Source organism: Gopherus flavomarginatus, chromosome 3 (assembly GCF_025201925.1).
Source record: "Gopherus flavomarginatus isolate rGopFla2 chromosome 3, rGopFla2.mat.asm, whole genome shotgun sequence".
NCBI lineage: Eukaryota > Metazoa > Chordata > Testudines > Testudinidae > Gopherus > Gopherus flavomarginatus.
In genome coordinates, this window is record NC_066619.1 from 169,587,923 (window position 1) to 169,611,936 (window position 24,014).

At 42.0% G+C, this 24,014-nt stretch overlaps 1 protein-coding gene across 6 annotated transcripts in view; it reads right to left on the minus strand.

Annotated features, from left to right (window-relative positions):
* Nucleotides 1–1,086: 1,086 nt before the first annotated feature.
* ALPK1 (alpha kinase 1) overlaps nt 1,087–24,014 on the minus strand; it is an 83,417-nt gene continuing 60,489 nt past the window's right edge. For 4 of the 6 annotated variants that reach the window (XM_050943984.1, XM_050943982.1, XM_050943985.1 and 1 more), the window contains 9 exons: nt 23,243–23,329; nt 22,386–22,462; nt 20,400–20,495; nt 18,373–18,477; nt 15,833–18,020; nt 14,034–14,187; nt 12,276–12,438; nt 9,149–9,335; nt 7,573–8,353 (listed from right to left, as the gene is read on the minus strand). In XM_050943984.1, the coding sequence (XP_050799941.1) occupies nt 8,154–8,353; nt 9,149–9,335; nt 12,276–12,438; nt 14,034–14,187; nt 15,833–18,020; nt 18,373–18,477; nt 20,400–20,495; nt 22,386–22,462; nt 23,243–23,329 (3,257 nt within the window). In that variant the 3' untranslated portion in view covers nt 7,573–8,153. Of the gene's footprint in view, nt 3,826–7,572; nt 8,354–9,148; nt 9,336–12,275; nt 12,439–14,033; nt 14,188–15,832; nt 18,021–18,372; nt 18,478–20,399; nt 20,496–22,385; nt 22,463–23,242; nt 23,330–23,354; nt 23,461–24,014 lie in introns of those variants that run through there. The other 2 variants (XM_050943983.1, XM_050943987.1) reach the window with 2 other exon arrangements.

A 24,014-nucleotide genomic window follows, 5' to 3' on the forward strand; every position in this document is an offset into this window, starting at 1 on the left:
ACTAGCTACAGAGTGACACACTAGCTGCTTCTCATTAAAGAGCTGTAGTAACTGTAGTAATTGATGCTTATCCACGACTCCTATAATCCTGAGCTCTCTGACTCAGAAGTCTTGCACCAAAATAAACAACAGACAGACCATTACAATGTGTCCTTACTGCAAACAACTACTGCCAGGAAGATGTGCTGAAAGAGCAGGCTGCTGAGGCTACCTTTCTTAAAGCCAGCTCACTGATAGCTGAGTCAGGCTGCTTTGTTACTGCTAACTCAAAGGCAACCATAAGCTAGAAACCCACTCAAGGTTAACCAGGGCAAAGAGAAAGCCCATTTTCGAACACTCAGGGAACCACAGGAAGAAAACGACAAACTTTGGTTTTGACCTCACCCAGCGGATGCTTGTTGAAAATGGATATAAAATGTTAAATCATCTCCTTGTGGGCCAGGTTCTGATTCCTTCCTCAGCACGTACCATCTCAGAATTCTACTCCTCAAAGCGATAACACTCAAGTAATTGGGGCTACGCATGGAGCGATGGACTATTCAGAGTAAATAATGGGATCAGACTCCAGCCTTTTGTGGTTTAGGTTACACAGCATGTCAGAAAAAACTGGGACCCAGTTAAAGGGCCTGATCCAAAGCCTGTTGGAGTCAACAGAGAGACCCACATGAAAATACAACCTTCTGTAATGATGTGATGGGCATTCCCCATCTTTTATAGTGCACTGGGAAAACTCAGTCAAATGGTGTCATGCACATTTATTTTCCTAATGATTTATGACAAACACTGGCATATGTGGGCCTTTTTATGGTGAAAAGATACAGGTATAATAAGGGTTTGTAACTGTTAGAATAAAGAGATACTGCTAACTTGCTTAAGATATACAATTTAGATTTTTGTTAAGAAAAAAGCTTTATATAAATCTCATAAATAGAAAAAAATCATTTTGTAAAAATGTAAATGAAAAAATTTATTTGTTTTTGGTTTCTCTGTAACAGCCCCTCGGAGCAGAAAGGTGGGTAAATGGTTACGGTGAAATTCCTTGCTTCCTTTGGAAGTCCTTGTGAGAATCACTGCAGACAATTACCCACAGGGATAATTATACTTGCCCACATCACAGGGGTATTTTGAGGATAAACACATTAACGACTGTCAGGTGCCCAGATACTAATCTAATGGGGGCCATATAATTATGTGAGATGGATAGACTGTGAAAGAAAACAATTTCATTGTTTTAATACATGACAACCAAAAGTGAAACTGACTAAAGAGAGTGAAAATGATCAGTTTAATTTCACTGTCTACCGGACTGAAATCAAAAAGTAAAACAAACAATATAACAAGTAAATTAGCTATTTAAAATGCTGTCAGGTTTAATTATTAAAAGTGTTATTAGTGCTGATAGTTACTAGGCATGGCAGTGTTAGTTGCTTATAATTTATTAGGATCCTTCAACCAATCTGAGAAAATTAAAAAAACACCCGATAGAGTTCTGCAAAAAGGCTTTAATGTAACATTTTTGCAGCCTATTAATTCCTGAAACCTTACTAGCTTTTTTCCCTTCAAATTCTATAGCTGTATTTTCCAGAAGCACTAACTCGTGTGCACACAACTTTTGTCACTAGGTTAAATCCTGCATTTTACTGTTGCAGACAATCCTCATCTTTATTGGCTGTGGTACAAGCTAACTGACTTAATCTTCCCAGTAACACGTGAGTTTTCATGTATAATTTTAATCTGCGAAACATTGGAGCTGAGTGTACTGTCACATGCCGATTTTACTTTTCTATGAGAAAGTAACTCCGGGGCTCAATGATGGATTGTTTGCTCTTTTTTAACAACAGGCAAGACGGTGAATGCCCCGGGGTGATAGACAGTGTGCAGTGGGAATGAGAGCAAATCTGATGGCCCAGTTCAAGTTCACCTGACAAAGCTGGAGCAGTCTGCAAGCAGCATTCTAGAAAGGATTATTCACACTAGCATTATATTTTTGAATGCATTTTTTCCCTGCGCAGCTGCACAGCTCCCCAACACTGAAGGTTTATGCACCATAATAAAGAGATTTAATTTTTTTCTCTTGCTTCCACTCCCTACAACTAGTTTTCCCTGCTCTGTGCAATTGTAGGGCATCTGTATATCCAAACAACTCAGTACAAACATCACCTTGAAAACAATAGCAGAACTAAACAACAGTAACAAAAAGCCTGAACTCTCTGCTGGTTGGAGAAACAAAAGCTGACGGTTTTGTTAAGCCTGGCTGTGTACTGGGTGTCCGATATTTTTATGGACCTGTAGTACCCAGTTTCCTTCCCCCTCAAGATGGGAGGGGGGGAACCCTAAACAATATGAACCAGATGCCTTTCTAGGACAGGATATTGGGAACTCTAAGACATATTTTGGCTTGTAAAATATTGTATTTTAACTAAAGGAAGTCTTGAACTATAGATTTAGCAGGAAAATCAAACATCTTTTATTCATGTTTTTGCAAAACACAAAGGGGGCACACTCTTTGCAAAGTCAGAGGTGTTTGATTTTAGCTGGTGGGGCAGCTCCCTGAGAAGCAACAAATGTTGCCCCCCATCCAAGAGGTTGTTCCACATGGGTGAACCCCCCCAAACCTGCGCAGAACCCCACTGAAGTTGATGAGGTGCCACATGGAGACAGGGCTGAACTGCATGGAACTATATGCAGGATCAAGGCCTTTAGCTGGTTCATAGATACTACTATTTAGCACTTATTAGACATCGCAATGGCATCTTCAAAGCACTATATGAACAGTAATAAATTAATCCTCACCAAGCCTGTGTAGTAGATATTCTCCTCCTGCAGATGCGGAAACAGAGCCACGAAGAGGTTAATTGACTTGAGTAAGGCCATACAGCAGGTCAGAGGAAGAACCAGGAATAAAACTCAAGAGTGTCTGAATCCTGCATTGCAACCACGAGACCATAGAGCTCACAGAAGAGTTTGGCCAATGATCTGAATGCAGGGCTAGTGCTTCCATTTAGGCGACCTAGGCGGTCGCCTAGGGCACCAGGATTTGGGAGGGCGGCAATTCGGCAGCGGGAGGTCCTTCCGTGCTCTGGGTTGTCATCGGCAATTCTGTGGCAGGTCCTTCACTCGCTCCGGGACCCGCCGCCGAAGTGCCCCGAAGACCAGGAGCGCGGAAGGACCCCCCCCGCCGCAGAATTGCCGCCAACAACCGGGAGTGCGGAAGGACCCCCGCCTAGGGCGCCAAAAACCCTGGCGCCACTTCTGTCTGAATGCACTGAACCCAGTTTGTCTGGCTACTTCACAGACAGAGGCTTTAAGCGCTTTCTACGAGGTCAATCACATCACCAGCAAAGGAGCACTAAGGGTGAGGCTTCACAGCACCGGTAGCTCAAGCTATGATCTGAGCGTTAATACTCGATCAATTCCTGCCCCCATACAAATATCTCTAGCTCAATGGAGACATACCCTTAAGGAGGGTGTGTTGAAGCTGGAGGGATGGTGCTGCTACATACACAGTGGGGAATGTAACAGCTCGAGTTACAACTCATCAGTCTGTGCTGCTAATCCAACCACTCTGTGCAACTCCAGTGTTGTTCTGAAGGCTAGCTCGAGTGCAGTAACTTGAGTGTACTAACTCGAGCTATCTGTTGCAGTGAAGACAAGCCCTACAAGAAAACTAATGTTGATAAAGCCTGACATTCTCTGCCCCTTGAATATATCCCCGACGAGTTTCTGAGAAGGGAATGACATAACTGCATTTGCTACTTTCGAATTCTCCAGGTGGTAGCTCACAAAAGTCCAAGAAGGTCACATCCATGAATTACAAGCGTTGGTCTAAAAAAAAAAACCAACAAAAGATTGTTTCATTAAAAGTAAAAAGCGGCAGCTGCCTCTACCCAGCGTAAGCACTACTGAAGCCTGCGGACAGCACGCATACCACAGGACATTCAAAGACCGCGGAGTGTTAAAAATCAGGGGTTCTTGGAGTATATTATAGAACCATGAACAATTACAAAAGTGAAGATAAAAATGCATGAAATAAAGAGGAAATGTTCAAAGCAGCAGCTGCATGTACATGCAACACTAAAACATGTCCCCAGCACAGCCAGCAAACATGTGAAAGCTCCAAAAAATGTCTTTGGGGTGTGGGTTGAATTAAACTGAGTATTCTCGGGGGCAGAACAGTAGGGTAAGTGACACTGGCTGTTGAGGGGGTTACTGTGAAATTACATTTCCTGAACCCCAGAATATCACCAGACATTTCTGCTTCAGTCGCATAATTTATGTTGACAGAAGAAACCCCAAAATGCTAAGGCATCAAACCCACTCTGTGGGAAAATACAGTTTTATATTACGGTCTGTGAGCCAGGGTCACAAAATCAGGGACATGAAACTATTGTCAGGCGACAACAGAGCTCCCACTGATGATAATGATTGTACAAAGGGTGAACTAGGAATATGACCATGTCATAATTAAACTTCCAGAGACCAAGACAACGCTTTAGAGTCAATGCAAATTTTTCCATTGGCATTAATGCAAGATGGCTCAAACACGTAGCTAGTAAAATTGCTAGTGCATTCAGCATCAGTCAGTGGGAAAATTCTGCAGGATACTTTTAGAACTGTCCCTGTGTCTGCCATTTGTTTATTTAATCATTTGTATGTGCAATTACCTAATTTGCATGCATGACTGCAGAAGATATATGTGCAAATTATGTGTGCAATTGCAAGCCTAAATTATCCACCGATGTGTTTCTTCCTGCCTCATTACACTTCAGAGTTAACATCATACTGCTCTGAATTAGGGCAGTTCACAACTTACTTAGAGTTGGTGTTTCAGGTTTATCTAAGTTAGTGCACAGGGTCACTGTACATTGGAAAGTCTACTTTCACAACCAGAAGGAGCAGAATCTTAATTTTTATACGATATTCTTATATTCTGCAGAAATCCTAACACATCATGGTTTGGATAGATATATTAAGCATGTAGGGAGTTTGGCATCTTCATTCTTTATAGAGTTAAATCAAGAGACATGTTAGAAATGAAAGCAGAGGAAAAAGGGAAGTTAGAGCTGTAGACAAGGGAGAGAAGATATCCTTTCAGGGTGGATCTGAAAACAGCTAGGAGTTAAGTAGAGATTTCAGGAAGGCACTTCCAGATGACATGAGCTACAGATGACAGATTCTTACACCATCAGTGACAAGAGAGTGTAAAGTATCACAGAAGTTAGTGCTAGATGAGCACATGGGTATAGAATGTGACTTTAGGCCAGGGGCGGCTCTAGCTTTTTGCCGCCCCAAGAACGGCAGGCAGGCTGCCTTCGGCGGCGTGCCTACGGCAGGCCCGCTGGTAACGCGGATTCGGCGGGTTGCCTGTAGGAGGTCTGCTGGTCCCACGGCTTCAGCGTACCCACTGCAGAATTGCCACAGAATCCGCAGGACCAGCGGACCTCATGCAGGCATGCCGCCAAAGGCTGCCTGACTGCCGCCCTCGCTGGACCGGCAGGGTGCCCCCCGTGGTTTGCTGCCCCAGGCACATGCTTGGAGCGCTGGTGCCTGGAGTCGCCGCTGCTTTAGGCACTGCCCTGAAAATTGCCTAAGCTGCAGTTCCCAGGAGACATTGTGACTCTGTGGCTACATCCACACTATGAGCTAGGGGGCTGATGCCCAGCTCACATATGCATATGAGTGCTAGCTCTCATCTGAGCTAGGACACTAAAAACAGTAGTGTAGCCGCAACGCTTTCAACAAAGATAAATTCAAAATTCAACAAAGACAAATGTAAGGTGCTAGGGAAGAAAAAACAAATGCACAAATACAGAATGGGGGATAACTAGCTTGACAGCAGCACTGCTGAGAAGGATCTGGGAGTTGAGGTGGATCACAACCTCAACATGAGTCAACAATGAAATGCTGTTGCGAAAAAAGCAAATGCAATTTTGGGCTGCATTAACAGAGGCATAGCATGCAAGTCACAGTACCACTCTACTCAGCGCTAGTTACACCTCAGCTGGAGTGCTGTGTGCAGTTTTGGTCACCATTGTATAGAAAGGATGTAGAGAAACTGGGAAGGATCCAGAGGCAAGCGACAAAGATGATTAAAGGAATGGACTGCCAACCATATGAGCAAAGGCTGAAGGAACTGGGTAAGTTTAGTTTGGAAAAGAGGAAATTAAAGGGAGGGGGGGCTGATAGCAGTCTTCAAATACTTGAAAGGCTGCCATAAAAAGATGGAGAAAAATTGTTGTCTCTTGCCAGAAGGGGCAGGGCAAGAGGCAATGGGCTCAAACTACAGCATAGCAGATTTAGATTAAATCTCAGGAAAAACTTCCTAACTGTAAGAACAGTAGACAAAGGAACAGACTGCCTAGGGAGGTTGTGGAAGCTCCTTCACTGGAGGTTTTCAAGAAGAGGCTGGAGAGCCATTGAGTCTTGGATGGTTTAGACACAAGTCCTGCATCTTGGCAGGAGGGTTAGACTAGATGACCCTTGCAGTCCTGTCTATCCCTATGGCTCTGTGATTCTATGAAGAGCATAGGCAGCAGCAGCACTGCGCTAGCTGCCCTGAGTACAAACCCAGCTGAACCCTGTGGGTACGTAACTGGGGCTGTGAGCATGTGCTGCTGCTGCCTGTGCTATGGCAGCAAACTACTATGTTTAGCATGGCAGCTCAGATGAGAGTTAGCGTGAGTACATCCCTGTGGGCTTGGAATCACATCCCTAGCTCACAGCGTAGACCCAGCCAGAGACACCCCTCCAAGAAACAATTTCTCCCGTGTCCTCCTTGGTACCAGCAGCAAATTTCATCCACCTGTGCCAGCTCAGCCAAGGTTCCACCTTCCACCACCAGCTCCAGGGAGCAGTCACATGTAAAGTTAGTGTAAGTTGGATCAGAATGAGCCCCCACATGTTTAGGACAGCAGGGAATGCCCTAAACCCACCCACATCTACTTGGCAGCCAAAAATAGCAAAAACAATTTTCTTACAGAGCAACTCGCCATTACTTATGGCTTGTCTCTCTGAAGAGTTAATGTGAGCAACCTGGGTAGTAAATCTACAGCACAACTAGCCTGCAATGCACTGACTGACTGCGTGGATCCTACTACCACATGCTATGATTTCAGTACAAGTTTCACAGCAGTGATTGCAGGATCCAAGCAGTCAGTCAGTTGGTGCATCGCAGATGTACATTCCAGCTTGCTACATGCTATTTCTCTGCATAGACAATCCTTTACTATATAACTATATTTGAGTTTACTTGATAAAGGCAAATAGCTCCCTTCACTTCAGCGAGACTACTTGTGTGAATAAAGGTTGCAAGACTGGCCTTTAGATTTGTGGCAGCCACAGTTCCATTAGAGGCAGTTTTGTTTTTAAGACAGAACTATCAGGCCGGTAGGAAAGTCTCCTGTGAGCACATTAACACAGATGTGAGCACAGTCCAGCCATCCTTCCTCAGGCAAGGCTTCCTTTGGCTTCAACAGCAGTTCTGCCTGTATAAGGGCTGCAAGGTTTGCTCTGTGGCTAGCACAGTTAAAACTGCCATTTTACAATGTAAGCAAGAAAATACACACTCAGGTCTGAGAGAAAGAAGCTACGTTTTTATCACTTTTTGTTTCAGTAACACAGCATGTCAACACTGAAGAAAGTTTCTGAAAATCATAAACACAAGTAAACCCAAATACCTGAAATAACTATACCAGATCCTGACTACACCCTCTTTCTTAGAATAGTATCTCCTAATAGCAGCTAGGATTACAAATCCCACTGTCCTTTCTCAGTCAAAACCCCACATTGAAGTCAAGCCCTGAGTGAAGGCTGTACTATCTTGTCTCCTTCCGGTGCTGCGATTTCTAGATGAGACTGATCATTGTAAGGACAAAGTTCTAGTGTTAGCTCATAATTTTCCTGGCCCTTGTGGGTTTGTTATACCCTTTATGTTCCTTGAATATATTTTATGTGGTTTTGTTAATTTCCACAACAAGCTGTATTCAGAAACACATGTTACCAACCTGGAACATGACCCAGATCCTTCCAACACTTAGAAATAGAAGTAATTTTACTTCTATGGCTCTGCTCTTGCAAGCAGAGTTATTTATGTGTATAAATGTGTGAGGGATCAGGTCCCATGTAAGCACCTGTCAGGTTGTCTTTGCATGAGGCTAGTTAGGTTCTGCTACGGAAGGCCTCGTTAAAGAAAGATGATGGCAGATTTCATTGCACTCCACATGTTGATTATTGAAGAAATAATAAATTCCTTTTTCCCCAAAGTTGGTGGAGTGTGAGACATCTTTCCCATTAAGAGAATGAATTTGGGGGTCTGTGAGGTAGATGAGGCCTTTTCCATTACCAGTCACCCAACCTGTAGAATAAAAAATACATCTGATATAAAATGACATACAAAAGTCCCTTCACTTCATTGTGTTCTGCAATTAAGCCCCACACATCCAAAGTCTGATCAATAGGTGGAATTCTGCTGACATCAGTGGAGTTACTCCTGATTTACCCCAGGGTAAGCAAGAGCAGAATCAGGCCCTTAACGTCTGTACTGATATGCAGGTAAGAACACAATCACAAGATGACATCAGGTCCCAATAGCATCTTGGTTTTGGCTTTACTCTGTTAAGGAAGGAGGGTACTTGAGTCAACAGCTTGCAAGGTCAGGTCCTCAGCTCTAACCAAGGAGAGCCTGTGAAGCTAAAGAGGGGGTCTATGCACGAAGGAAGCTTTCAGCCATTTGGGGGCTTGCCAATCACAGGGAAGGAGAAGGGTGGCATGGGAACTGCTACACTGTCTTGGTGTCACCTGAGGTGCCCCCTTTGCAGAGAAGCCCCTCAGGGCCCATTTCTCTTAGCTTTAGTTTAAGTTTCACATGGGTGAAGTGACACAAGGTTGCATCACATTAGGATCTGGCCCAGGAACATGATCACAGTTTCTCTCACATCAGGAAGAGAGAGAGGTTCTCCTTAAGCCACCAGGTGTCATTTATTTCACATGCCAAAAATTATGGCCTGTTTTCTTACACAATGTGAGTCTGAGTCCTTTCTGTGCCTCCCCTTGCCTTAGTGACATTGTAAATGGTTTTGTTCTCTGTAGAGCATGCACTGCTGGAAAATGGGAAGGACACACAACAAACAGAACCAGTCATCATACACACCTTGCAAATCGACAACCACATCTGTGCCATGGGAAAACTCATAGGAGAAATGGCCAAAGGCCAAGCCATACTCTGTGGCTTTGTACTCTGTCTTTACTACTTTTGTGTTATTAGATAGTTTCACAAATTCTCCCAGAATATAGGGCTCCACGCTCACACATCCTTTTATAGATTTGCCTTCTAGTATCTGAAAGAAAATAGAATGTTGAAGGGTTAAAATAATCCCAGTTGAGATGAGAAGTCCCATAGCTCAGCTATTTGAATTCTTATTTGCATTATTACTTTTCCCCACTGTACTAAAAGGAAACTGGATGTAAAGAGCCCCTGCACCGTGCCACCCATTTGTTTGTTCCCATCACAACACATCTGGAAGCAGAGCTCTCATCTAGCTAGAGAGAAGGCAGTGTCAGCACTGGAAATGTCAATTCAGCTTGGTGAGACCAGACATGGTGATCAACAAGTTCTATAGGTATCTTGCTTGTAAAGCAAATGAAAAATATATTGCAAGAAAGTCAGTATAAAAAGTGGGCTAAGGAGCTGAGAAGATGGCAGACCAGCAGCTGTTCATCTTTTGCATTGGCTGTGGTTGGTTTATGTATTTGTAGCTATATATTCAAGAGCTTGAATGTCTTAGTGCTAAAACTGCATTAGGACTTGCTAACCAGTGCTCCAGTGCAAAGCAGCACCAATGACAGCATGCTTAGCAAAAGCAGTAAAGCAAAGCTCTTTCATCCAAGGTCATTTGCATATTGCATTAGAGTGCACACGTGAACAACAGAGCAGTAATTTATATTCCACACATGCGAGGACAAAAAAATAGGACATCGATACTGTATATAATAGTCAACTTGGCTATTTGTATTTGAAATGCAGAAGCCTAATAGAATGTAGTTAAATATATAAACTAGATCTATAAAAGAGAGAGGGAAAGAATGGTGGCTAATGCTCTGGCCTGGTGCACCACTCAGGTGATGCAAGAGGGCCAGAAAGCCACTGTCTCAGGGTAGCTGCAGATTTCCTTGGAATGGAGGACTCTCCACATGGCATGTAGTCAGCTATGTAGGCTCTATGTCATCCCCTCCCATCCCCTTCGGTATGAATGGTATGTTGGGGGCAAGTCTGGATGTGCTGCAATCTGATGATCCCCATTAAAAATCAATGCAAATTAGTGTAACTCTCAGGCTGCACTGAATGGGGACTGGCTGGACACAAGGATCTGGTCCATATTATTTTAACCGTTATTTCCTGCACCATTGTTATTATTAATAACTATTATTATTGATTTAAACATTTTTTAATGATCAAATGAAAAAACAAGTTCCTGCCCCAAGGAATTGACAATCTAAGGGCCACACACTGCTTGCCTGGCTCATCTGAGTAGCAAGGGCATTGGAACCTTTGTAGAAGTGGGTGGGCCAAGGCCAAAGTGGCAGAGGAATTAAAAGACTACTTAAATATCCTGCAGAGTACAACTGTAACATAAATAACCAGAATACAAAATGTAGCCACATTATAATATTTAAGGTTTAATGTTAGTACAAATAAACAGACAACTTTAGCTCTAAACATGGGGACTGCATTTTTTCCCCACAGCACGTTTCTTTTGTTAAAAAGTGCAGGGCATGGCCCTTTTATAAGTGGGAGGGCCATGGCTCCATCTCTCCCCCACCCCATTCTGGCACCAGTGCTGAGTAGTCCCACTTAAATCAATGGGCCAATTTAAGTGAATAAACTGAGCAGAATTGTACTCTAATTCTAGTATTTCCGAGAGCACCATTATAACTATAGGCTTAATTTTAAAGAAGCATGCTAAAGGTGCAGCTACTAAAACAGCATGTGCACCTGCAGGCAAATAGGAGCCCTCATATTTCTGTGCACAAACTGGTTAGGTGCTAACACAAGTTGGGCAACTATACCTGTCAGCAGGTTAACAGAGCCCTTTCCTGCCCAAGGGACACACGTAAAGGTATGGGTTTGGTGAGCCTGGTAGGACGTACATACTTTTACAGGCACACCCATTGCACCCTCTGGTGGGAATCTCTGCTTGTACGTTAGATGTTTTTTCATCTTTAAATAATCAACTTTGTTTACCAGGTAATGGCATTTGCCTCTTACGGGATCTCTATCCAGCATTTCGGAGTGAGAACGAGCAAGCCTCCCTTTGTCGACAGACTTGGTCTAGCTAGACCAAGCTGGATATGAGTCAGCAGTGTGCCCTTGTTGCCAAGAAGGCCAATGGGATATTGGGCTGTATTAGTAGGAGCATTGCCAGCTGATCGAGGGAAGTGATTGTTTCCCTCTATTTAGCACTAGCGAGGCCACACCTGGAGTATTGCGTCCAGTTTTGGTACCCCCACTACAGAAGGGATGTGGACAAATTTGAGAGAGTCCAGCAGAGGGCAACGAAAATGACTAGGAGGCTGGGGCACATGACTTATGAGGAAAGGCTGAGGGAACTGGGGTTATTTAGTCTGCAGAAGAGAAGAGTGAGGGTAGATTTGATAGCAGCCTTCAACTACCTGAAAGGGGGTTCCAAAGAGGATGGAGCTAGGTTGTTCTCAGTGGTAGCAGATGATAGAACAAGAAGCAATGGTCTCAAGTTGCAGTGGGGGCAGTCTAGGTTGGATATAAGGAAAAACTATTTCAGTAGGAGGGTGGTGAAGCACTGGAATGGGTTACCTAGGGAGGTGGTGGAATCTCCTTCCTTAGAGGTTTTTAAGGCCTGGCTTGACAAAGTTCTGGCTGGGATGATTTACTTGGTGTTGGTCCTGCTTTGACTAGATGACTTCTGAGGTCTTTTCCAACCCTAATATTCTGTGTTTCTAAGGCTCAGACTGGTGTTCTAAAAACAGCTGTGTAGACAGTGCTTTGACGTTACGGCTTGAGCTCAGACTCCGAAACCTACAGAGAGGCTATTTATCCTTAGCCATGAGGCTCACTCCCGCTCGCTCCAAAATGCTGTGTTTTGGGACACAAGTGGTTTATAACAAATATTATTGTTCTGCAGAGATCTTGTAACTTTCCTCATTTTATACCCATTATTCTACAGGAGAAATATTCTCTGATCATTTCCTGCTGGCTTCTGTAAATTCCCTGCTTCAGTTGATTTCAGTTCAGGACTTCTTACCAGGAGTATTGCAGAGGGGATGTAAAAGATTTGTGTAGGGATCTTTTGCTCATACAGCCTTTTGTTGAATTCTGTCACGTAGTACTGGGCAGTCATTTGTCGCTCCACATCAATGAAATGGTTAAGAAGCCCCTTTTCTTCTTTATACTCTTTCCCAACATACCTACATGGTAAAAACAAACACACAGACTAGCCATTTCCTCAGGCAGATAGCAGTAAGGGAAATCCTCATTGAGATGCAAATCATCACCGCAAATCCACTTTGTTGTTCAAGGGCAAAGCTATTTATTGGTAACTTATTTAAAATGACAAGTGAAATCTGGTCTTGTACCTCTTGATGGAATAAGAGAAGTTAGCTCTGAAAGATCTTAGTCTTAAGGTGAGAATTTCAAAAGCGTGTAAATGAATTAGGCATCTGGAGCATAGGCACCTTTGAAAATCCCACCATCCTCCCTAATAACTATACATCACATTTATTCATGGTCCAAAATCCACATTTCCCTCTCCCAAGCAGCAAGCACTGCCTCTAGGTGCTGAGGCCTAGGTGAATTGAGCTGGTGGACTTATTCCAGTTCTTAGGGGCAGAGGTGTCCATTTCTCAAAGCCACTACACAGAATAAAATGTTATCCATCTCTCAGACATGCTATGCTCTGCCCCGCCCACCTCTCTCCTTATCTTCCTGAGAACAAGACAGCTAGGCCCAGATTTTTAAAGCCATTTAGGTGTTGCTGCGCTCAGCATTGCAATGCCTAACTGATTTAGGAGCCTAAATCTTACTTTCAAAAGTGATTTAGACACTTGGGAGCCAAAATCTCTGACTGCAAATGGGATTTAGGCTCCCATGTGTCTAAATCATTTTTGAAAAAAATCAGACTTAGGCATTGCAACACTGAGCAGAGCAAGGCCTAAATACTTTAAAAAATCTGGACCATAGTGCACAAGGAGTTTCAGACCTCCACTTCAGGCAGAGGTCAATACTGGTAGTTAATACTGTGCCCATGAGCAAACTCTACTCACATTTGTATTAAAACACAACAATATTGCACGCTTTACTGTGTGCCTAGTTTACATACAAGCTTGCACTGAAATCACTAAATTGGTTTTAATTTGACTATTTTCCTCTTTTATGCAAATCTGTGTGTTGATATTCTCATTTCAGATTAAGATTGTTGTATCCGGAATATATTTAAATCAGAAATAGGAAACCCTTAATCCACAAGGAGAGAATCTGAAACAACAAAAGGTGTGAAATAAAATCCATTTACTGACTCTGTGCAGGTTTGTGTGTAGCCAAGTCCAAGGGCATAATAGGAAAATGGACAGTAAATGTAACACAGTGTCAGATAACATAGAAAACAGTAATGAAACAATTGGTTCTTTTTAAATATCTGTCCCTATGGAAAGGCCGTAACTTCAGAATCAAACTGGGTAACAAGAATATCCAGAGCTATAATAGTGAGGATCAAATAGCCAGGAGCTTTGGAAGGGCTATAAAACCCTTTTGCTTCAGGATATTTGCCAACTCTTAATTAATGGAGATTAGGAAGAAACTTTCCCTGGGACCAGGTTATCGCATAACGCCCCTATAACAGTGGGGTTTCTTGCACCTTTTTCTGAAGCACCTGGCACTGTTAGAGACAGGACACTGGACTAGCTGGATCTTGGGTCTGATCCAGTATGGCAATTGCTATGTTCCTACGTGTGCAGAATTAGCCCTGATTAAAATTTCACTTCAGCAATTTGTGCTTGATCAATACCTTCCCAAAGTTTCTTCTTGATGCAGAAAGTGTATCCAAAATGCATTCCTTTGTTTGCCTTCCTTCGCCACGCTCAGGTAGTCTCCAATATACACAGCTGTTTCCTGGCCTGTCCACAGCCCAGATTTCTTAGAGTATTTCAGAAGAAGAGCAGCTACCAAAAGAAAACCCCCACAAATGAAACCAACAGCTTCTTTAGCAAGGTTGTTCCATACCAGTAACCAAGGATGAAACCTAAGAGCTATCAGTTTTTTCTGTTGGGATTGATGTCCATGCCCAGACAAAGTTTCAAAGCTCTGCTATCTTGTCACACTCAACTATCACAGTGCAGTATTGAAACAGCATCTTTTGAAGAAGCTCATCCATAAGTGGAAATGTATCAGATAGCTAGGTAAAATGCATTGCTTTGGCAGGAAACACTGTAGGGCTACTTTGGGGTAGCAGAGCTTTCCTGCACCTGTCCTGTACACTAATAAAAGTTTAAATGATAAAGGCGTCCTGCAGAAAAACTAACAGTGAGTAGAGAACACAAAATATCTATAGGAAGAATCAAATGCATTTTACTCCTGCTCTGTAATGCCCCTGCTATGAGGCAGTCACAAGCCTCCAGCACACATATAAACTTGAATACCACCAAATTGTGTGGCACTGGACATTTATACTGATAAGACTATCTAGATTTAGACTAGTTAATGCTAATACAAATTTGGAAGGGATATAAAACCTTCAGGGTTAAAACCAATCTACTGCTAGGCTTAGGAGGAGATCTTCATGTGGAGGCAGATTATTCCACATTTGCCCACTGCAGGGCTCTTACACCTTCCTCTAAAGCAGCTGGGGCCAGCACCGTCAGAGAGTGAATACTGTACTAGATAGACTATGGCACTTAGAGCTGGGCAGGAAATGATTCTACAAGAATTTTCAAGATTTCAAATAATTTTCCCATCACAAATTGAAATATCAACAACTTTCACAAACTGAACTTCCAAATTTTTTTTTTCAGATCAGGTCAATCAAAATGTTTCATCAAAACCTACCCTCTTCAGATTAGAGCCTCAACCGCGTTAGTTGTGCTTGTTTATTAACTTTGTGAGGTAGCAGACAGAGCACCTAGACTCACAGATTGAGAACAGAGTTTTATTGAAATTAACAAAATATAAAACTCACTAGGACTTTAAGACAATTTAAAAAGCATTGAGAGATTTTGGCAGCAGGTGCAGTCTGACTTTGTTTGGTTAACAGATGAAAGGAAAAAACTGGATGTGATATTAAGCAAAATAGCAAACTAAGCAAAAATGTTGTTCTGCCCTGGCTTAGTTGTTTTTCATTTAAATCTAAATATTTTGAAAAATGAAGAGGGCCTAAAAATATTCAGACCCTTGAGATCTGTATGATCCTAGTAAGTAGTACAGACCTGATTCTGCAGCCTTTACTCATATATAGTTTCATAGATGTTTAAGACCAGAAAGGACCAGTCCCTACTCTCCTCTACATTATTGGCATAAGACAAAATGAGAATCAAACATGTGACCCTCAGTTTACAAGGGCAATGCTCTAACCTCTGAATTATATGGCCAATGCACAAACACATATGAATAAGAATTGCAAGACCAGACCCTAGATTTCTATCTGCTGCTTCTATCTATCTTTGAGGGTTTTATACCATGTTCATCATCATAGTAAGAGTGCTGGCCTGCATGTAGTACAAAATCCTTCAAAGGTTAGCTCTTACCTCCGTATAGCTACGTTTGGGACCACGATGGCATAGAACATACACACACAGGGGAGATGTTACTTACAGTATGCTTTGTGGAGTTGTCTAGCCTTAAATATTCCAGTAGTCTGCAGTCTCTGCACTAGCCAGCTATGCTTAACACCTGACAAGAGCTTCTCATAATCAGCATCCTCTAGAAAGTGAGCTTTTAGGATTTGTTCTTTGGTTCTCCCAGGCACAAAGACAAAAGAGCTCCCACTGGAGTTCAGAAAAGATGGACTCTCTAGTTCAGAGAAACTGCTGGAAAACTGAGCTGATTTGTACCATGATTTCAGAGAGGAGCCTGAGCTGTGGCTGCTGTTCAGAATGTTCCTGTACTTTTCCGCTTCATCTTCCTCTGTGGTAGCACAGTCATTGAAGTCGTCAGCTTCTGGCTTCTTCCTCCCTGATGGTGAAACTCTGGTCCCAACCCTGTGGCTAAGTTGAGGCCTTGGAGCATTCGTGGCAGGTGAGTTGTTTACTGAGCTCCTGCTATTGCTGAAAGCAAACTCCCATTCATCTTCTGTATCTGCCTGGGTGTCGACTTCAGGCATTTCAAAAGACTCATTTCCAGCCATTTCAGCAGAAGATTTATTAATCCAGTTAAATACAAAGGAATCACTTGCTATTTTTGGCTTGTTGCTTATAGATGTAGTAATAGCTACCTTACCTATAGGTACATGAGGCTCAACTGACAGATCCTCTGTATTGTCTACAGTATCTCCTTCTGGGTCAATCCACACATAATTATTTCTAGATAATGGCTCTGTGACTTTTTTATACCTTTCAGCATCTATTACATTTCCTTCCACTATACTGTGCTGAGCAGGGCTGTGAATAACACTGAAGTCTCTATTGCTGTCCTTGGTTCTGGACTCAATCATTTCAAAGGATTCTAATTCTGCCAGGGAAGAGGAAATCGTCTCCCTCCCGGGTCTGTTGGGACCAGAACAATGGGCACCCTTTATGTCCATGAAGGAAATAGCATTGTTCCTGAAGTCTATACTATTGGCATCCCCTGCATTCTGTTCTGAGGCATCCCTTTCAGGTTCTGTCCCCTGCAAGAGCCCTTCCCTGGAAGCTGAGGACGCATCTGCTAATCTATTAGCAAAGAGCATATTTTTCTTTAATGAATGCCGAGAAGGACCTGAACAGCCACTCTGTGACTCTTGAAGAGAGAGATGATGAGTTTGGAAGGACAATGAGTGCAGGCTGCCAGCTTGAACATTTTCCTCAGTAGATTCGGTTGAGGCTGTGCAACACTGCTCATCCACTGAGCCCTCTTCCCTTGGTTGCCAATCTCTGGGCATCTTATTGCTAGCATTACAGTCTAGCTCCTCCCAGCTAGCAGAGGAACTTGATTTTGACAACTTGCTCCAAGACTTCAAAGAACTAGTGGTTTGACTCCTGCTTTGCAAACTGCTGAAAATGCCATCTTCATCATTGGTAACTTTGTCTGATGTCTTTCTCTCCATTTCTTCTTCAAGGGAGACGTTCATTACATTAGAACTAATCCATCTCCTTCGGCCACTGAGTTTCTCACGGCTTCTTCTTGAGTTTTGTGAATCAGAGATTTTGGCACTGTACTTGCCACAGTGTAATTTTTCTTCGGTGGTACACATGGTGTCTACATTTTTAGTTTCAGTTTTTAAGACAGTGATGCAAGCTCCCATTTTGGCTTCTCTGTGCCTGGTTTCCTGGCTCCTGCAAGTACTTTCAAACACTTCACTTACTGACCTATGGTGCTGAGAATGCACTTCAAGAATTTTCTCAAAATTCACCTCACCACGCAAGATAGGCTTTTCCGCTCCACCTTTGTAACTATCAGGAACATAAGACCTGGCATCTGAATTAGGGAAGCTTTGTACTTCTAAATGCTCCTTGACAGACATGATCAAAGACATGATCTCTTTGGCAAGTGTTTCTTTGTCTTGATCCTCTGTAAAAGGTGAAGTGCTGTAAGTGTACAGTTTCTCCATGGCTTCACTACATAGCTGTCTCACCTCACAGAGTTTCTTGCTCTCCCCGTAGAGTCGCCGATGAACTGTTGTAAGGCAGAAAGCTGCTTTAATAAAACTATGAAGCTCCTGCCTGCTAGTGACAGGGTCATTTTCTTTCTTGGTGAGAAGACCAATTTGAAAGGATTCCTTAGCTTCAGACAAATAGAACTTTCTCTTCTCTGGAGGACATTCTGTGGAGTAACTATAGGACAATAAGCATGTGCCACGGATATTCTGAAAAGGAAAAAGGATGAGAAGTCAATGAATTAGAAATCTGGAATTCTGTTCCAAATAAAAAGAAAAGTGCTATTTCTTCATGCATTTCAAGGCACAGATACCAGCTGTTACAGCTCGTTTCTGCATTTCTAGGAAATGATGTAAGGATTGTCTCATCTCTCTGATTATGCTCCTTTATTCTAAATTTGCTTAGAGTTGCAGGAGGGTGAGGTATTAACTTGCAAAGCATCATCACTCTGGGGGATCTGTCTCGCCGTCTGTCTTTCTCCCTTTGTGGTTTTAGATAGGAGTTCTGGGAGGGGTGCACCACCCTACCCAAGTCCCAGATGTGAACTGAAATCATACTCACCACCGCTGTGAGCACAAAAAGCGGAGTGTACTGGCTGAAGGCTGCTGCCAGCTTGCAGGCTTCAGCAGCTGACAGTAAGCGATGGTCAAACTCTTGGAGAAGGCTCTGTTAAAACAGCAAGATAAAAATTCCTTTATACACTACGTCATCTTTGTAATGTCACATTCTTGGTGGTGGAAAAAGGCAAGTAACAGTTATAGGATATGTCAACACTGCAATGTAAGTCCAAGGTTAGTAGATTTTGAGTTAGCAGAGCCTGGATTTGTTAACACAGAGCTTGAGTCTCTACACTCATTTATAACCCTAGGTCAGGAATTGTTGAACGCTGGGTCCCAACCTGAGGCTGGAGCATCTACACTGCATTATGCTAGCCTGAATCCAACCACCCATATCCCAGATTTCCTAGCACCCTCCCAAAATGTGGCTGCTCTAGCCCTTTATTCCTGTTGCAGTGTGGAAAAACTTGACTGTTCAGAGGACAAAGAAAGTCAGCTAATGGGATACTTTTGGTGAACTCCAGGAGCATGGATCTAGTAGGGCTGTGTCTACACTGCAAAACAATAGAGTTTGAACCCTCGGTCGTGGCTTGACTCGGGCTCAGACCTTCCACCTTCCTGGGGTCCTGGGACTCTGGGTCTGAGCCCTAGGTGGATGGGTGGGGTTCTGTGGCCTGCCTTGTGCAGGAGGTCAGACTAGATGATCAGATTGGTCCCTTCTGACCTATGAGTCTATGAGTCTATGAGGTTACGGTGATTTTTGTGTGGACAGAAGCGGGGTTAGGCTTGAGCCTGAGTTTGAATCTTGGGCTTCCATTGCAGTGTAGACATACCCACAGAGACTTGACTGTATAATGAGGGTAACAGTAGTGTGGTGGGAAATAGCTGGAAGGGGAGAGTCTGATCTTAGTTAACCTGGTGTAACCCAGCCTAATTCCATTGAAATTAGTGGGACTGATTTGACTGCAGAGCCCAGCTGCATCTGCTGAGAACATGAGTCATAATTTGGCCTTATGCAATGAAATGTTACAGCTTGATTGTTAAAATAAATCAGGTAAAGTGGTAAACTGAGGATTCCTATAACTACATTAAATTGGCTATGGATTTTATAGCAGTCATTTTATGTCAAACAGAAATTAAGTTACATATCTAACCAGAAAACGGGAAGATACTAAATATAGACAATGCACATGAATTAAATTGCCCTGGGAACCTTAACTTCTACATATCCTGATTTTTCTGACTAACTGTACAGCCTTACTGTTTACATTAACGTAGTTCAACAGCAATTTTGTCTGAGCAACGGCTGATTTTGGACCACAGGACTTGGCACACTGTGGAAGAAAATTAAAGTCCCAGTTTGTTTTGATGCAATGCTATGTTCAGATTGCACTTCTAGTACAGAGGGAAACTGACTTCTCCTCTCAAGTTATGTGAAATAAATGACTTAATTATAGGACAAATCCTGAGATGCACTGATCACCACCCACTCCCTATGGGTCGAATCCTGACATCCTTAATAAGTTAAAACACAATCATTACTCAGGCAAATTGCCATTGATTTCGTGAAGATCAGGACTCAGTCAGGACAGAGCATGGACCTTAGAATTTGATTAGCTGAATCCACTGGGTTTTGCAGATGCTCAACACCTCTCAGGTTTTGAGTCCATAAGAGGCTTCTACTATAATGAGTCTTGGGCTACTGGCAGAGCAAGATACTAGATCATCTACACCAATGGTCTGATCTGTACCAATTCCGGTGTCCCAGAGACTCTCCCCATTCACCCTTCCCATACATTGGAGGTTTTAACATGTGTCTAATTTTGGTCTTAACAATGTTCACAGTGTTAATTCAATTTGTCCTGGAGGGAAATGACACCCACTTTGTGTCTAGGTGAGATAACGAACTCTTTGGCTGGCATTATGGAGCTTCCCCAAGCACTCAGTGTAAGGACAAGAGCAGGAAGTTTGGCTGCACTTGGTGCAACTAAATAAGGATCAGCAAGAGACTTCTAATACATGAATATTTACCAGGTCAACTTGAGAGTTGTTTTTAAAACTATTATAATCTTTTTCACTCATGGAAACAAAGATGTCAGCCAAAATACCCAGTGATGTAGCAATTCCCTGAAAAATAAAAAAACAAAAGTGTTTTTTCCATTTTATTTTCTATTTTTGCTGGTGCTGTACAAGACACAAAGGTAAAGACAGTGCCTTGCCATCTACAAGACACATAGAGAAGAGAGGACACATGGGGAAATCTAGAGCAGGAAACAAGTTAGCTGGATTTTGTTTCTTGGATTATTATAAATGTGCAGGCATTGAGGAAAGAACAAGGGCTGGTGTAAGTCTGTATGACTCCACTAAACTGAATCCATTTACACCAACTACGGATTTAGCTCTGTATTTTAGGAGGGATCTGAATGAGGATTGGAATTTTGTTACATTCTTCCTTCCTATTTCCTCTAACCTGTCAGCTTTTAAGGTGTGACAAATACAGCACAGCATCATGTGACACAACATAAGAATATTTCAGATTAAATGCTACATTAAATCCTGACTAAACAGATTTTGGAAAACAGGTTCTTAATCCATTTAAGCTCAGTTTTAACACTCTACTACCTTTTTCTGCACACCAATAATTTAGAACTGATCCGTATCTCTCAAACTATTTGTGAGACACGAGGTAAAATTGTCTAGACAAGCACCACATCAAATGCAATCAACATACAGTTCTGCTGATAGAGCCACTGATGAGGTAATGTTGCCCTGAACTATTTTATGAAGCACTTAAAAAAAACCCCAACAGATTTTGACAAAAAGGCAGGTGCTCTAGTTAATGACGATTTAAATCTGGGGGTTGGAATGTGCAATTTTAAATAGGGGTCAGTGAATCACAAGAATTTGTAATGTCATGAAGATAGGTGCATTTGCCTCTTGTGTCCTTCCAAAACAGGACAATTGTTCACTATTCCCAAACAGTATGCCAGACAACAGATTACCTTAACATGCAGTTAGTACAGCTAAATCATTCTATTACATGTTGCCCCTTTGCCTTCTTAAATATCTGTACAATTCCCTGCACACCTCTGCTTTCATATAAATATTTCTGAGAAAGGTTCAAGCTACAAAACTTTGGTCCAGAGTTTTAAGCAATTAAGTTTAGGGAGTTTGGGACCTGGAATTTTGGTGCGGTCCATTATAAAGATAGGACTGGTTTACACAATTCAGCTCCAGATTCCAAACATCCTGAAGCATGGAGGTGTTACAAAGATCTGGGCTATTTGCAAAGTTAATAACAAAATATATGAAGGATGGTCATAGAACCTATGATGGTTAGGACACTAACGTCAGACTGAGTAGACCAAGCTTCAATTCTCTGGTCCACCACAGACTTCCTGTATGACTCTGTGCAAGTCACTTACTCCCTCTGTGCCTCAGTTCCCCATCTGTAAAATGGGAATAATAGCATTTCTCTACCTCATGGGGGTGTTATGAGGATGAATATATTAAACACTGTAAGCCACTCAGATACTCTGATGATGGGGACTATGTAACTACCAAGATAGATAGATATTCAGACCCTGGTTTGAACACTCCTGACGCTCAGGAATGTTTGGTTCCAATGTAATGGTTAAGGCCCCTTCCTAAAAGTGTAATAATGGCTGCATCTTGGTATTAGCCTGTCACTCAGTCAGAGAACTACATTGCATCATCTCATTTGATCATTTACTTCTGGTGACGGTAATGAATGAAAATGATCGCTTTATTTCTTTGCAGAAAACAAAACAAAGCTCAAGACATGCTGGTTTAGAAATAAGTGCGAGCACAGGCATGTAAAAATAAATCAAGTGTAGTGTAACGCTCAGCTAGAACATTTGCCCCACGTTTTAACCTTGACTGAAATTGATTACATCCAGAAAGAATAAAACCAGGACATATGACTGAGGGAAACACAATGGATTCTGGACTCAATGTGGAATTAGTAAGAGAATTCAGGGTGAAAAAAACACTAACCTTTTTATCTGGCTGAGGCAGTTTGAAATAGCCTACAATTGAAGCCCAAATCAGCTCCGCTGCCTCATACCACATTCCTGAAATAAAGCAGAGAAATGATCAATAAGCAGACTGCTTCTTTAAGTTACAACATTGTTCTATATTGTTTTAAAGCAGATGAATTTATTTCACCTATCCTGAGCTGGGAGATTTCAAGATTGTATAAAACCATTCTATGACAACTTAGTTACATCATTACATTTATTAATCTCATATTGCTTTGGTTTATTCATAAATGTAAATGTTATGCTTGTGAAAGATTCTAGATTAGCAGTCATGAAAATGGAAATTCACTCAGAAGGCACAGCATGGCATTAGGCTGGCTATGCTATCATCCAACCAAGAGCAGAGCTTCCATATAGCAGCTCTTTGCACCACCAACCTGGGGACTTCTTGCCTCTGCCCAGGGAATTTTTCAGGACAGCTCTCTGGGGGTAAGCTACCGTCTGGTTTCATTCAGGAAAGAATGTTGAAACAGGGGGAATAGTTTGAATATTAAAACTAACAAAAGAAACAGCATTGGTGAGCGCTTATCTTCTGGCTGTCTCAGCAACAGACTGACGATTTGTAAATTACATTTGTTTGATAAATGGGCTCTTGCTAGCTGTAAGTGTTTTCTGTTTCAGCCAGTGGTGAGTAGAGCTAATTTTCTATGGCTTTCTCTGTCAGAGAAACCAGGGGAACATTTTAGATAAGCCAAGTCTTTACTTTAGACAGGAATTTCTTTTTAGTAAGTTGTGAACATGGGAAAAGACTTAAATGCTTAAATGGTGAAATCACTGCATGGAAAAATGTCTGGCTACAGAGTGTGATCTTACCAAGCTTTTGCAGAATCTGTCCTCTGATCTGTATACAGACTGACTGAACAAGAATCCTATCACTTTCCTTGTCATACAGCCACACGCCTGAAACGAGAGTTTAAAAACTCACTGGAATGTGACACAGCTGTTGGTGGTTCCTGAGCCCTTAAAATCTGATCCAAATCTCAATGAAATCAACTGGAGTCTTTCTAATAACTTCAATGGGCTTCGAATTAGGGTTTAGATACCTTGTAGGCACTCAGATACAAAGGTGCTGTAACAGTAAAAGAACTGAGAGATAAACATCAGTATAAAGCTTTTATACCAATTGTTTTTAGATATACCCTAGAACAACAGAAATTATTAATAATAATAATTTATCATAATAATATTTGGCATTTTATGGAACACCCTTCTAAAGATTTCAGAGGTTTGCAAGGGTGGCTAAATATTAATACATAATATTTAAATATCACAAATATTAACTGAAGTGATTACTTAAATTAATTAATATATTTGTGGTAATGTATAAATGGCAGCATAACACACTCTTTTAGCCTGTGCCAAAAAATGCTTTCTCATCACACATCAATATATTATGCATCTTAAAACAAAAGTGCTCATAATTTCATCAAATAATGATTAGGCATCGAAATTTTTATTTTTGTCTGATATTTATATGGCATCATTCATACATACTGAATGTTCACATCCAAAACTTTATTAACTTATAAGTACGTTTGCTAAGCATAATTAAAGATAAGACATACATTTACACACATCACAAAAA